Source organism: Salvelinus alpinus, chromosome 1 (assembly GCF_045679555.1).
Source record: "Salvelinus alpinus chromosome 1, SLU_Salpinus.1, whole genome shotgun sequence".
NCBI classification, from domain to species: Eukaryota; Metazoa; Chordata; class Actinopteri; order Salmoniformes; family Salmonidae; genus Salvelinus; species Salvelinus alpinus.
The window spans coordinates 63,569,058-63,585,589 of NC_092086.1; the positions used below are offsets into that span (position 1 = coordinate 63,569,058).

General features: G+C 43.7%; 1 protein-coding gene across 5 annotated transcripts in view; it reads left to right on the forward strand.

Annotated features, from left to right (window-relative positions):
• The first annotated feature begins 610 nt into the window (after positions 1–610).
• LOC139583035 (glutamate receptor 1-like) overlaps positions 611–16,532 on the forward strand; it is an 89,201-nt gene continuing 73,279 nt past the window's right edge. For 3 of the 5 annotated variants that reach the window (XR_011676472.1, XM_071413747.1, XM_071413737.1), the window contains exons 1-2: positions 611–1,047; positions 1,245–1,379. Coding sequence is in view for 4 of the 5 variants with exons in the window: in XM_071413747.1 (XP_071269848.1) it covers positions 963–1,047; positions 1,245–1,379 (220 nt within the window). In the remaining variant the exon portion in view is untranslated. The remainder of the gene's footprint in view (positions 1,048–1,244; positions 1,380–16,532) is intronic. The other 2 variants (XM_071413714.1, XM_071413723.1) reach the window with 1 other exon arrangement.

Sequence of the window (16,532 nt, forward strand, 5' to 3'; positions counted from 1 at the left end):
AACAGAAAAGAAATATTATGCTGTCCAAAAAAGAACAAACACTCTAAAAAAGATATTCTCTGTCGGTGTCTCTCCCACGATCCAAAGTCACAAGGCTCCAGACAAGAGAACCGTCGTGGGTTCAAACAAGGCTGTAATGAGGTTATTATCAGGCCAATCAGGCAATCACGCAGCTTTCTACGGCGCCCATTCTTTTCCGATATCCTTGAATAGTGCGCGCAGAGTTGATCTCGGTTGCCAGTGAAGACAAATCCGACGTCTTGTTTTCCTATTTCTGCTCCAGCAGCAGAATTTAAACACTTTGTCCTATATGCTACTATGTGACAGAGCAGTTGATTGGGCTATACATTTTATTATCTGCAATAACCTAATAAAGTGTCAATATTTTTACTATACTTGTGTACATAAATATCGTTATTAACTAATCCATTTAGGTTACACTTTATTACCAAAAATAGACAGGTAAAGAGCTGCATGCACAATCATTATGCCATAAACGTCTTGGCAACTGCACTACTTTAACAGTTACAAAAGTGGTACAGTCTGGGCAAGGGATTTGGGCATTCCCAGTGCTGTGCCAATTTATTTAAGCGTCATTTTCAGAGTGTGTGAATACTGTGCTAGAATGATAAAACCATCGTTCCCTCCCATTTCATACTGATATAATAATTGAAGCTCCGCAGACTATATCTAATGTAGGTAGGGCTCTCAGTCGGTTCGTTTATTGGCATGGTTATTCTTCTTAGGTCTGCGTGCACAGCAGAGTCAGCGAAAGAGAGTGCATAGGGAGAGCGCGATTCTGACGCTGCTATGAGACCAGGCTGCAATACATTCTGCAAATTCAGTTTGTCTATTACAACTATGGATGCATTGTGAGTCAGTGAACTGACAGAGCCTTGTGAGGAACAGAAGCAGACCTTTTGGAATTTGTCTCTTTGTTCGTCGCCAATGCAAAAGGAAATATGCAGCGAAGCTTTACCTTGGTCTTTGTCAGTTTTTGTGTTGGGTTTTGCTATGGGTCAAGTTTCCCAAGTAATATCAATATAGGTGAGTATTATCAACACGGAATGCTTATTATATCACCACTGCATCCTGTTAGTTTGATATCTAAACTGCTGCGTATTTCCAAAGTTGCATGATACGTCAAATTCTGTAATTACATTCAAATGTTCGTTGTATGATGACAGTTGATGTGAACCTACTTTCAACCTTGTCTTCAATGATTGTCTTTGTCTTGCAAACAGGGGGATTGTTCCCAAAGGGCTCCCATGAAAATGAGGTTTTTCATTTTGCACTCTCCCATCACCAGGATATCCCCAGACTGGTACCACAAGTGGACATGGTCGACACCGCAAGTAGCTTTGCTATGACATATGCATGTAAGTTTGAGCTTTTATCCCCCGAATGAAGAGTACATGTAATTGCAGTGTTCCCACTTTGATGGCAGTTAGTGTTCGAGGTGTTCAAATGCTGTCTGGATTGCATTAACATCTGTTGCTTTAACAAATGTCAAAGATAATGTCATTCACCCCTTCTAAATTCTAACATTTTGATTTTGGAGGTAGGAAAGGATCCTACCTAGGCACACATGCCTCCATAAATCTGCAGTGTTCTGATAGATTAAAACATTTTAATGCACCATATGTTGGCATCATGCAACTACTTTTTTTGTCTTTCATTTTGTCTAAGGAAGCTGCCCAACAGTTGGAGAATAATGAGCATTAAGGGTGCCAGAAACTACTGAGAGATGTTCTTTTATTAATATTAATCATTTCAGTCATGAAATGTGTCAACCAACAGGGGGAGTTGAGCTGTATCAGGGGGAAATGATGTGCAACAGCACTATCAGGGAACACTAATTTACAAAATACGAGAAGCAAATTATCTGAAAAATACACAACCTACTCAATTGAGTATCCTATAATAAAAACATTTCAGGCTGTCTTCCTAAGTTTCCTCAAACTTCCAAGAATGTTAACCTCAGCCCTGTCTACATAAAAGGCATTGGACTACTAGACAGTGGCTTTGTGTTCAGGGCTCTTGTTATAAGAGATCAGTGATTCCGTATTGTTCCTATCAATGCTTCCTGATTCTAGACATTAGTGTGAGCTGTTCAGGACATCTGGATTTGCTTTAGGAAGGAGAAGCTGTGTTTTTATCAGTTGATTTAAATAGTCAATGTCTATCTAGATTATGTACTGCACATGTAAATAAACTGGGCTATCTAGGTTACGTGTATGTATTATACATTTAAATAGACTGGACTATCTTGATTCTGTACTATACATTTTAATAGACTGGACTATCTAGATGATGTATTGTGCGTTTAAAAAGACGTAGACTATGTAGGTTATGCACTGTAAATGACATCTTTTCTTCAGGTAGCACAATTGATCTTAGTCATGATCAACGTCATACTGATACTTGGCTGTATAAGATAGGGAACAACCTATTGATGGATTTCACGGTCGCGTCACTCTATTGTTATGGACGTCCTCAGCCCGAATGACTCCCATTCTGACTGTGCTGCCCCAGGCATTCTCAATGGGGGCCAATAATGATTTTGTCTTAAGTACACTATAGTGTCTTGGGAATGCAAGGATATTTTTAAAGAAAGCAAACCATTAGTAGGAAACCCTTTTGTCATCATTATGATACTGTCAGATTTACTTTAGACAGATGGCTATGTTGCCATAATCTAGCAACCATCATCATAAAAAAACATAATTGAATTGCCCAGGGTGAGTGAGAGGAATGGCAAGACATGGAGAGCCACAGTAACAGTTACAATAATAACTGTATAGTAGAATAATAATAACATCCAATTATTCTATTAGAACCATTAACTAGGCTACCAATAACTCAGAGAAACCACTTGATTCCTACCATGGTGAAGGATTAATGCGGAATGCATTGAGGTTATTCAGGCTAATGTGTCTGCATGCATCACAAACACGTTCAAACTCATCTACAGACAGGGTCTCAGGAAGTGCAGACACAGCTGCCTGCTTTTCCAAGGCAGCACAGTATCACTCACCTTGTAGAGAGCTCGGACACTGATGGTAAATTGAGTTAGTGGACTCTTGACAGTCTCTTGTGCCACACACGACCTAAGGTGTCCCATATGTCTTAAAGGGATATTTCAGGATTTTGGCAATTCCCCAGAGTCAGATGAACTTGTGGATAAAAATGTTATGTCTCTGCGTGCAGTTTGAAGGAAGTTGCTAACAAACGTTAGCGCAATTGCTAACTAGCTTCACCACAATAACTGGGACTCTATGTTAACTGCTATCATGCTGTCATTGCGCTAACGCTAGTTAGCATTGGAACACTAAACTAGATCTACCTTCATATTGGATGCAGTCATCAAAATGGTATCATGAGTCATCAAAATGGTATCCATGGGTTCATCTGATTCTGGGGAAGTAGAATTTGCCAATATCTAACTAGAAATGCGCATATTTGCAACATGTTTTTTTTTCTGGAAACTTGAATGAAGTCGGCATAAATATTTTGGTTTGTAACAGTCCTGACCTGTTTTATGTTGTTTTTATGTGTTTATGGTCAGGGCATGTGTTTTGGGTGGGCAGTCTATGTTATTCGTTTCTATGTTGGTTTTGGTTTGCCTGGTATGGCTCTTGATTAGAGGCAGGTGGTTTGCGTTTTCCTCTAATCAAGAGTCATATTTAGGTAGGGCATTCTCACTGTTTGTTTGTGGGTGATTGTCTCCTATGTCTGTATGTATGTTCGTACCACATGGGACTGTAGCGTTTGTTTCATTTCGATGTAGTCTGTTTCCTGTCCGTGAGTTTTACGTTTCAGTTAAGTAAGTTCATGTTCAGGTTTCGCAACGTCGTTTTGTAAGTTTTGAAAGTGTTTTGTTTTGTTTCGTGTTGCCGTCGTATTTATAATAAAGATGGCTTATTTCCCTGAAGCTGCGTTTTGGTCTGAAGATCCTTCTCTCCTCACCTCATCCGAGGATGAGGAGAGCGACAGCCCTTACAGAATCACCCACCAACAAAATGTGACCAAGCGGTATGGGAATGCTCGACGGAGCAACAAGGACTTTTGGACTTGGGAGGAGATCCTGTCTGGTAGAGGACCCTGGGCGCAAACTGGAGAATATCGCTGCTCTCGTGAGAAGAGTGAGGCAGCCACAGCCCAGGAGCGGTGGTTTAAGGAGGCAGCTAGGAGACGTGGATGGAAGCCGGAGAATCAAGCTCGAAACCGGAATTATGAGGGGACACGTCTTGCACGGAAGCCCGAAAAGCCCGTGAGTAACTCCCAAAAATTTCTTGGGGGGGGGCTAAAGGGTAGTGGGCCAAGGGCAGGTAGGAGACCTGCGCCCACTTCCCAGGCTTACCGTGGAGAGCGGGAGTACGGGCAGGCGCCGTGTTACGCAGTAGAGCGCACGGTGTCTCCTGTACGAGTGCATAGCCCAGTGCGGGTTATTCCACCTCCCCGCACTGGTAGGGCTAGATTGAGTATTGAGCCAGGTGTCATGAGGCCGGCTCAACGCGTCTGGTCTCCAGTGCGTCTCCTCGGGCCGGCATACATGGCACCTGCCTTACGCATGGTTTCCCCGGTTCGCCTACATAGCCCGGTGCGGGTTATTCCACCTCCCCGCACTGGTCGGGCAACCGGGAGTATTCAACCAGGTAAGGTTGGGCAAGCTCAATGCTCAAGAGTGCCAGTACGCCTCCACGGTCCGGTATTTCCGGCACCACCTCCCCGCCCCAGCCTAGTACCTACAGTGCCTACAATACGCACTAGGCTACCAGTGCATTTCCAGAGCCCTGTTCCTCCTCCACGCACTCTCCCTATAGTGCGTGTATCCAGTTCAGTGCCTCCAGTTCCGGCCCCACGCACTAAGCCACCTGTGCGTCTCCTAAGTCCTGTACACACTGTCACTTCTCCCCGTACTAGTCCTGAGGTGCGTGCCCTCAGCCAGGTGCCACCAGTGCCGGTACCACGCACCAGGTATAGAGTACGCTTTGAGAGTTCAGTGTGCCCTGTCCCTGCTCCCCGCACTAGTATGAAGGTGCGTGTCCTTAGCCCGGTGCCTCCAGTTCCGGCACCACGCACCAGGTCTACAGTGCGCATTATCCGGCCAGAGTCATCCGTCTCCCCAGCGCCATCTGAGCCATCCGTCTCACCAGCGCCATCTGAGCCATCCGTCTACCCAGCGCCATCTGAGCCATCCGTCTCCCCAGCGCCATCTGAGCCATCCGTCTCCCCAGCGCCGTCTGAGCCATCCGTCTGCAATGAGCCTGCAAAGCCGCCCGTCTGCCATGAGCCTGCAAAGCCGCCCGTCTGCCATGAGCCTACAGAGCCGTCCGCCAGACAGGAGCCGCTAGAGCCGTCCGCCAGACAGGAGCCGCTAGAGCCGCCCGTCAGACAGGATCTGCCAGAGCCGCCAACCAGACAGGATCTGCCAGAGCCGCCAACCAGACAGGATCTGCCAGAGCCGCCAATCAGACAGGATCTGCCAGAGCCGCCAGCCAGACAGGATCTGCCAGAGCCGCCAGCCAGACAGGATCTGCCAGAGCCGTCAGCGAGCCATGAGCAGCCAGAGCCGTCAGAGAGCCATGTGCAGCCAGAGCCGTCAGTGAGCCATGAGCAGCCAGAGCCGTCAGTGAGCCATGAGCAGCCAGAGCCGTCAGAGCGCCATGAGCGTCGAGAGCCGTCAGCCTGCCATGAGCGTCGAGAGCCGTCAGCCTGCCATGAGCGTCGAGAGCCGTCAGCCTGCCATGAGCGTCGAGAGCCGTCAGCCTGCCATGAGCGTAGAGAGCCGTCAGTCTGCCATGAGCGTCGAGAGCCGTCAGCCTGCATGGACCTGCCAGAGCCGTCCAAACAGGACCTGCCAGAGTCCTTCAGCCGGGATCTGCCCCTTGTCCCGGTGTTGCCCCTTGTCCCGGTGCTGCCCCTTGTCCCGGTGTTGCCCCTTGTCCCGGTGCTGCCCCTTGTCCCGGTGCTGCCCCTTGTCCCGGTGCTGCCCCTTATTCCGGTGCTGGTCCTTATCCTGGTGCTGCCCCTTGTTCTGGTGCTGCCCCTTGTCCCGGTGCTACCCCTTGTCCCGGTGCTGCCCCTTGTCCCGGTGCTAGCTGTTTATTTAGGGGAAGGTAGTGTTAGGGTGGTCAGTAGAAGGGGTAGACAGAAGAGGGGAGTGACTATGGTGGTATGGGGACAGCGTCCTGAGCCGGAACCACCACCGTGGTCAACTGCCCACCCGGACCCTCCCCTGGACTTTGTGCTTGTGCGCCCGGCGTGCGCATCTTGAGGGGGGGGTACTGTAACAGTCCTGACCTGTTTTATGTTGTTTTTATGTGTTTATGGTCAGGGCATGTGTTTTGGGTGGGCAGTCTATGTTATTCGTTTCTATGTTGGTTTTGGTTTGCCTGGTATGGCTCTTGATTAGAGGCAGGTGGTTTGCGTTTTCCTCTAATCAAGAGTCATATTTAGGTAGGGCATTCTCACTGTTTGTTTGTGGGTGATTGTCTCCTATGTCTGTATGTATGTTCGTACCACATGGGACTGTAGCGTTTGTTTCATTTCGATGTAGTCTGTTTCCTGTCCGTGAGTTTTACGTTTCAGTTAAGTAAGTTCATGTTCAGGTTTTGTCGTCTACGTCGTTTTCTTGTTTTTGTAGTTTTGAAAGTGTTTTGTTTTGTTTCGTGTTGCCGTCGTATTTATAATAAAGATGGCTTATTTCCCTGAAGCTGCGTTTTGGTCTGAAGATCCTTCTCTCCTCACCTCATCCGAGGATGAGGAGAGCGACAGCCCTTACATGGTTACATTTTGTTATACACTCCAGGACTTGTCCAGAGCAGATTGTGGATAAATACTTTTCATATTTTTATCATATTTTTATCTGTAAAATACTAAAGACATAAAATGTACGTAAGACATAACATTTATGTAAAATGCATTTTTGGCGCATTTTTCCAAAGAAAATGTTATCTAGAACAAAATATTTACAACATATTAACAATTCCCTCTGGGCAGGTCTGGATAATATAGCTAAGCATAACCACACAAAATGTGAAATGTGGTGAATGCAGATTCTTCTGAAGCTGAGAAAAATAAATTGCCGTCTGACTTTCGGGAAATTGCAGTTAAAGACAAATACACTGAAATAAGACTACCAAATGCCAAACACCGATTTAGATGAAATCACTGTCTCTTCAAAGTAAATAGGTAAATATAGTCTAGTTTGTAACATGCTGTATGAAATGGGCTTTTAAATTATATGTAATTCAATGTAGCGAGCTTTGAAATTATTGATCTATGTACATTTTAAAGTGGTTAAAATTCGAAATGTGACATTTTCATGTTTCTTTTTTGAAAATACTAATATGAACGGACCAAAATACCAACAAATCTCAAAATTGATAGTTCGATGCAAAAATGGCATTTCAGCCTGGTCTTAAAGACCTATAAGGTATTCAAACATTCCTATAAATACTTGATATTTACTCTCTGACCACCTAAAGCTAACCACCACAAGTGTATAGGTTGAAGTCATATGCCCCAAGGGCAATGTTGGGGCATAGACAAAATAAGTGGTGATGGTTACAGTGTATTCTAGTCCAGTAAAACCAAGTGCTGTTTATTCAAAAGACTGGTTTTCCATTGAAAAGGTTGAGAAAACCAATTTCAATGACTAGATATACTAGTTCAGTAATCCATCGTGTCTGGAATTGTCATTCATTTTGGAGGCACAAACAGATAAAGATGGACAAAGTTAAATGGAATATGATTTACCAGTCATCCCAAACCGCTATCTGTATGATTTATCAGTGCTGGAGTATTTTTTTGTTGAATTATACAGTGTACTAGAAGCTAATCCTCCTTGAGTGAAGAAGTTTCCAAAGTAGTCCATGGGTCAGACTAGAAGTTTGTCCACTTTGGGGTGGCAAAGATTTGATGGTATTAAATTGTTCCCCACAAGCCCTTGATCAAATTGATATATGATAACCTCTCTAAAAATGTAGCTATCTATGTTTTTCATACCTATATATGTCTTGTTGTATGGGAGTCTATGCAATTGAATGTTCACAGGCAGATTTTTGATAAAGGATTGTTGAGACAAGTTGGAACGTTCACATGCTCATTGAAAATTTGTTTATCAAAAAACAATGCCCGAACATTCTATTGGATCTATTAGATCTCATCTTAAGACCAGGCATCAGAGGCTAAAATGACATTTTGAGATTTGGGTCTTTCGGTGTATTAAAATGAGTTTTTTCAAAAATTCATATCATACTACCGTCATCAAATTGTCATGAATTGTAATTACTTTTAAAAGGCCATTTCATATAAAATGTTACAAACTGGAATATATGTAGTAACTTACTTCGAAGAGATGGCGATTGGTTCTAAATAGGTGTTTGGGGTTTGGTTGTGTACTTGTGTTTAACTGCCATTTTCCACACACCAACTAATTTTTCTAAGCCTCTGAAGCATCTGTATTCACCACATTTTGTGTTGTTATCCTTAGACGCATTCTCCAGACGAATACATAGGGAATTGTTGATATGTTGTCGAACTTATATTCTAGATAACATTTTCTTTAAAAAAAAATGTCCATAAAATGTATTTTAGGTATCTTTCTGTAGTATTTTACAAAGAAAAATGAAAAAAGGATTGTTTCCACAATCTGCTATGTAGAAGTACCATCCTGGACTGTCTTAACAAAATGAAACCAAAACATTTAGGCAACTAAATATTAGGAAGGTGTTCTTAATGTTTGCTATACTCAGTGTATATACTGTATTATTTATTTATATATACACACTACCATTCAAAAGTTTGGGGTCACATAAAAATGTCCTTGTTTTTGAAAGAAAAGCAACATTTTTGTCCATTAAAATAACCTAAAATTGATCAGAAATACAGTATAGACATCGTTAATGTTGTAAATGACTATTGTAGCTGGAAACGGCAGATTTTTAATGGAATATCTACATAGGCGTACAGAGGCTCATTATCAGCAAACATCACTCCTGTGTTCCAATGGCACGTTGTGTTAGCGAATCTAAGTTTATCATTTTAAAAGGCTAATTGATCATTAGAAAACCCTTTTGCAAGCATGTTAGTACAGCTGAAAAGTGTTGTTCTGATTAGATTAAAGAAGCAATAAAACTTGCCTTCTTAGACTAGTTGGGTATCTGGAGCATCAGCATTTTTGGGTTCGATTACAGGCTCAAAATGGCCAGAAAACAAAGAACTTTCTTCTGAAACTCATCAGTCTATTCTTGTTCTGAGAAATGAAGGCTATTCCATGCGAGAAATTGCCAAGAAACTGAAGATCTTGTACCATGCTGTGTACTACTCCCTTCACAGAACAGCGCAAACTGGCTCTAATCAGAATAGAAAGAGGAGCGGAAGGCCCCGGTGCACAACTGAGCAAGAGGACAAGTACATTAGAGTGTCTAGTTTGAGAAACAGACACCTCACAAGTCCTCAACTGGCATAGTAGTACCCGCAAAACACCAGTCTCAACGTCAACAGTGAAGAGGCGACTCCGTGATGCTGGCCTTCTAGGCAGAGTTCCTCTGTCCAGTGTCTGTGTTCTTTTGCCCAATCTTAATATTTTATTTTTATTGGCCAGTCTGAGATATGGCTTTTTCATTGCAACTCTGCCTAGAAGGCCACCGTCACAGAGTCACCTCTTCACTGTTGACGTTGAGACTGGTGTTTTGCATGTACTATTTAATGAAGCTGCCAGTTGATGACCTGTGAGGCGTCTGTTTCTGGTGACCGGTTTGCTGATTTCAATGTTGTGAATAGAGTGCCCCATGGTGGCGTTGGGGTTATGGTATGGGCAGGCATGAGCTACGGACAACGAACACAATTGCATTTTATCGATGGCGATTTGAATGCACAGAGATACTGTAATGAGATCCCAAAGCCCATTGTCGTGTCATTCATCCACCGCCTTCACATCATGTTTCAGCATGATAATGCATGGCACCATGTCACAAGGATCTGTACACGATTCCTGGAAGCTTAAAATGTCCCAGTTATTCCATGGCCTGCATACTCACCAGACATGTGACCCATTGAGCATGTTTGGGATGCTCTGGATCAACGTGTTTGACAGCATGTTCCAGTTCCCGCCAATATTCAGCAACTTTGCACAGCCATTGAAGAGTGGGACAACATTCCACAGGTCTTAATCAACAGCCTGATCAACTCTTTGTGAAGGAGATGTGTAACGCTGCATGAGGCAAATGGTGGTCACACCAGATACTGACAGGTTTCTTTTTTTAAGGTATCTGTGACCAACAGATGCATATCTGTATTCCCAATCATAATTCATTAATTTAAATTGACTGATTTCCTTATATGAACTGTAACTCAGTAAAATCTTTGAAATTCTTGCATGTTGCGTTTATATTTTTGTTCAGTATATATGCAGTCAACGTAAAGTAAAATCTATGTTCCCATTTATAAAGCATTTATAGCTAAGCACTTAATATTAATCAATTGTACAGTTTGCCACTGCTCTATAACACCAACATTAAACATCTATATATGAATTCTATGCAGTCAATGTAATTTAATTTATATTTTCCCATTCATAAAGGATTTATGAAGAATTTAAAAAGAACAGGGACACAACACAGAATTGTAAAGGAAATATAAACATTTTATATCAATTTTCCAGATGTAGCACATAAAACATTTGCTGAGGAGATCGCCGAAGAATCCTACTATTGACATTTTTCAGTTTGACTTTCAACAAATATTCACTGCATTGAAATTCAATTCCCCATTTCAGACTCGTAGCTCGCAATAACAAATTTAGTGAGTCAAACATACTTACACAGGGTGGTAAAGATAGCTAGCATTTTCCCCTTATTCACTAATGTAGCTAGCTGGAAGCTACATTAGTGAATAAGGGGAAAATGCTAGCTATCTTTACCACCCTGTGTAAGTAGCTGGAAGCTAGCTAAGCCCCTGGAAATGTCAACATGTGTTCCAACTTGGTCAATAAACATTACAAAATCATCACAAAACTCATAAAACATTTAGTTAACAATGGTATCTATCTTACTATTTTAAGACTTACATTGTACTTTTGCACATTACGAACCTTTAACAACATGACAAATTAAGCGACAGAAACATCATGACGTTTTTTCCATTTTGTCTGCACAGCCACAGAAGGAAAGTGTGAGAGGTCTTTGAAATGTCACTTCCTGGTGACCTCTTGCTTCTACAAAAATCATCCATAAAACTAATAAAACATTTAGTTAACCTTTTGGTTCACTATTTCATGACTGAAAGTGTATGTACCGTGGCTTGCGAAAGTATTCACCCCCTTAGTATTTTTCCTATTTTGTTGCCTTACAAACTGGAATTAAAATGTTTTTTATGGGGGGGGGGGTTGTATCATTTGATTTACGGAACATGCCTACCACTTTGAAGATGCAAAATATTTTTTATGTGAAACAAACAAGAAATAAGAAAACTGAAAACTTGAGTGTGCATAACTATTCACCCCCGCAAAGTCAATACTTTGTAGAGCCACCTTTTGCAGCAATTACAGCTGCAAGTCTCTTGGGGTATGTCTCTATAAGCTTGGCACATCTAGCCACTGGGAGTTTTGCCCATTCTTCAAGGCAAAACTGCTTCAACTCTTTCAAGTTGGATGGGTTCCGCTTGTGTACAGCAATCACAGATTCCACAGATTCTCAATTGGATTGAGGTCTGGGCTTTGCCTAGGCCATTCCAAGACATTTAAATGTTTCCCCTTAAACCACCCGAGTGTTGCTTTAGCATTACACTTAAGGTCATTGTCCTGCTGAAAGGTGAACCTCTGTCCCAGTCTCAAATCTCTGGAAGACAAACAGGTTTCCCTCAATAATTTCCCTGTATTTAGCGCCATCCATCATTCCTTCAATTCTGACCAGTTTTCCAGTCCCTGCCGATGAAAAACATCCCCACAGCTTGATGCTGCCACCACCATGCTTCACTGTAGAGATGTTGTTCTCGGGGTGATGAGAGGTGTTGGGGTGGCGCCAGACATAGCGTTTTCCTTGATGGCCAAATGCAATTTTAGTCTCATCTGTCCAGAGTACATTCTTCCATATGTTTGGGGAGTCTCCCACATGCCTTTTGGCGAACACCAAACATGTTTGCTTATTTTTTTTCTGGCCACTCTTCCGTAAAGCCCACCTCTGTGGAGTGTACGGTTTAAAGTGGTCCTATGGACAGATATTCCAATCTCCACTGTGGAGCTTTGCAGCTTCTTCAGGGATATGTTTGGTCTCTTTGTTGCCTCTCTGATTAATGCCCTCCTTGCCTGGTCCGTGAGATTTGGTGGGCGGCCCTCTCTTGGCAGGTTTGTTGTGGTGCCATATTCTTTCCATTTTTTAATAATGGATTTAATGGTGCTCCGTGGGATGTTCAAAGTTTCTGATATTTTTTTATAACCCAACCCTGATCTGTACTTCTCCACAAACTTATCCTGACCTGTTTGGAGAGCTCCTTGGTCTACATAGTGCCGCTTGCTTGGTGGTGCCCCTTGCTTAGTGGTGTTGCAGACTCTGGGGCCTTTCAGAACAGGTGTATATATACTGAGATTATGTGACAGATCATGTGACACTTAGATTGCACACAGGTGGACTTTATTTAACTAATTATGTGACTGCCGAAGGTAATTAGTTGCACTAGATCATATTTAGGAGCTTAATAGCAAAGGGGGTGAATACATATGCACACACCACTTTTCCGTTTTATTTTTTTATGAAATTTTTTAAACAAGTAATTTTTTTCATTTCACTTCACAAATTTGGACTATTTTGTGTATGTCCATTACATGAAATCCAAGTAAAACTATGTTTAAATTACAGGTTTTAATGCAACAAAATATGAAAAACACCAAGGGGGGTGAATACTTTTGCAAGGCACCTTGCAAAGCTGTCATCAAGGCACAGGGTGGCTACTTTGAAGAATCTCACATATAAAATATATTTTGATTTGTTTAACACTTTTTTGGTTACTACATGATTCCATATGTGTTATTTCAAAGTGTTGATGTCTTCACTATTATTCTACAGTATAGAAAATAGTAAAAATAAAGAAAAAACATTAAAAGAGTAGGTGTGTCCAAACTTTTGACTGGTACTGTACATGGTTTAGTGCTATCACTATGTTGAAGCCAATACTTTCGGCTATAGGGATAACTGAGCTGTAACCTACAGTATGTGTGTTTGGTGGAAGTGGTGAACAGCATATTTACAGTACACACCCGTTTCCCCTCATGACAGTGGTGAAAAGTCATAGCTGGAAAGACGATCATGTTAAAGGTCCATGTGTAATACAGAACTAATCCTGTGTGATTACTTTGATATAGCAAGAAATTGTTACCTAAGTGACGTTGGTGTCTCCAAGGAGCTTGTGCTTATGTGAATTGTTTAGCGGGCCCCTGCCTCAATGAACCCATTTAACCTTTTCATGCGCGAGTTCCAAACATCTCTAACGGTCGCCCCAGCGTGAGTTTTTTTAATGCACGTGATGTCAGAATGCACTCACTGTTCCAAAATGTGATTGTTATGCAACAAGACAGTTAACCCACACTGCCCTCAAACCAAGGTACGCTACTTGCTAGTTATCTATAGGCTGTTTCAACTTGTCAATTTCAAATTATTTTCTAACAAATTAGATTTTCTTACAACAGTTTGAATTGAGGTGTGTTCCGCCTCATTACTTCACATATGTAGGCCATTTCACTGTTGCGGACAATTTATGTTTGAGGCAGACAAACTTCTCTTTGACGAGTGCCCAAGCGTTTCCCCAATTCAGTATGAAGACAGTGTTCATCTAGTCAGAACAGGCCTTGAACTAACTTTTTCCCCCAGGCACATTTTCTGGCTGGCGGCCGCATTGCCTTCATTGTTTTCCTTACAAATAATGTGTGCATAACTATCAAAGTAAGTTCCTTATTTTCTGTATATCGTGTTGTCCTTTCTACTGTTGCATACCGTATGTATGTATGTATGGGGAATAATGTATTGTGTTTTATTCAAATTTCTTCAAGTTCTGGTGACAAATCATGCATTCCGATTCTTGCATAGATTGTAATAGACACGTGTGTAAAATACTTTGAAGGATGTACTGATTATGAGCTTATGCTAAGCTATTGTCCAGCTATGTGTGGTGCCATGTTTGTTGACATCATACAATGCATTCTGGTTCACTTTAGGGTCTGTCAGACAAAAGATGTTAGAAAAAAAACAAGGTGAAGGGATAGTTCATTCGACTAACTTATGGTGCTGTCAAGACAACTGGGAACTTGGAAAAATCATGACGTCAGTGATCTTCAGGTCGGAAAGCCAGAGCTCAAGAAGAGGTTGGAATTCCGGGTTGGATGATAGGTTTCCCAGTCGGCGCTAATTCCCAGTTGTCTGCGATTTCCGAGTTCCCAGTTGTTTTAAACACAGCATCAGATTGTAACTGGTAGCTCAGGGTTGCCAGCTCAGACCCTCCTTTCCAAGGGTTTAAATTTTATTTAGTGTATAAACTTCCTGTGTTTGAACCCCATTTATCGATAAATCCCCCATCATAGTAATATTTCCTGCATAATTTCCCCCCCATGCTACCCTTCTCCATTCCTACCCCCCCCCCATTGACTTGAAAACCCAACAAATCCCCCTAAAATGGTTTTATGCCCATTTTCGCACCACGGTTAGTATCAGGAATCAAGGTAAGACCCAAGTGCAGACTGAAGTAACAATGTTTATTGTAACCACTGGGGCAGGCAAGCGACAGGTCAAAGCAGGCAGGGGGTCAATAATCCAGAGCAGAGGACAAGGTACAGGACAGCAGGCAGGCTCAGAGACAGGCAGTGGTCAGACGGACAGGTACAGGCAGAGGTAAAAAAAAAAACGAAGGATGAGGAAAAGAGAGACTAGAGAAAAACAGGAGCTGAGACAAAACGCTGGTAGGCTTGAACAAAAAAGACAAACTGGCAACATACAGAACACACAGGTATAAATGCACAAGGGATAATGGGCGACACCTGGAGGGGGGGGGGGGGGAGACAAGCAAAACCGATCAGGGCATGACAGTAACCTCCCCCCCACTCTAGTGACACCACCTCGGCGCATACCTGGTTGAGCGGGGTGCCGGCGCTGGAACTCAGATGCCTGGGTCCAGGATGTTCCTAGCGGAGACCCAGCACCTCTCCCCCGGGCCATAATCCCCCCAGTCAACCAGGTACTGGAATCCCCTGCCCCGAGGTCGAACCTTCAGGAGGCGTCTCACCATGTAAGTTGGTCAGCCATCGATGAGACGGGGGAGAAGAGTGGGCCTGGAAACAGGAGACAAGGGGCAGTCAGACATGGTTTTAACTCTAGACACAAAATAGGTAGGAAAAATAGAGAGTACAGGGCAACAGAGGAAAAACAGCAGAGGGGCTAATGATCTTGGAGCGGGGGGGGGGGGGGGTCGCGGCTTCTGGGGTAGTAGCCGCGGCACTATAGCGGCATACCAGCACCTCAGGTTTGACCTTCTTGGATACCGGTCAGGGCTGTGGAAGCTAAGTGGCCCGGGCCTTGCTGATCCCCTCCCGGAGATCCTGGTACTTTGCGGAGCAGGCGAAGAGAACCGGGGCAAATTTCCAAGCTCCAGGCAGGCAGAGCTAACTTCAGGCAATGAGTGTGGCAGGACAGGCTCCAGCCCACGATGACACCAGTAGCCCAGTCAATGGAGGGATTGTGTCGCTGGAGCCAAGAGATTCCCAATACCACAGGAACCTGCAGAGACTCAACCAGCAGGAATTGGATCGTCTCACTGTGGTTCCCCAACACTTGTAGGTTGACGGGGATGGTCTGGTGGGTGACCCGGCCTATAGAGCGCCCGTCTAGCGCTCTAACACCCAGGGGAATGGAGAGGGGTTGATTGGGGATGCCCAGCTCGGACGCCAGGGTAACATTCATGAGACTCATATTGGCCTCCCGACCTCCTGGAGGCAGCCTAGCCCTGCATCGGCTCGAGAAGAGGCAACTCGGCAGTCTTCGGAGGCTCTTGGATTTACTCGGGTAATCTCGGATTCTCTCTGGGTCTTCTGTAGTTCATCAGATGCAAGGTGGGATTCTTGAGTGAGCGATTGGAACCGCAATCAGACCTCTTCTCCCTCCTACGTTCCCATAACCATCCATTGATCTAGATGGTTAAGGTGATGAGTGAGTTGAGACCCGTCGGTAGTTTCCGGGCTGCAAGCTCGTCCTTTACCCCCATCGATAACCCGTGCAGGAACGTGACGAACAGCGCTTCCGGGTTCCAGGTACCCTCCGTTAACAGCGTACGGAACTCCACCACAGTGTGGCAGACTGAGGGAGTCCTGCCGAAGCAACCTCCGGGCAGCCTCTCTCCTGGACACCGGAGCCTCAAAATCCTCTCACCTCCGCCACAAATACCTCCAGACTGAAGTAACACCGTTTATTGTAACCACCGGGGCAGGCAAACGATAGGTCAAGGCAGGCAGGGGTCAATAATCCAGAGCAGAGGCCAAGGTACAG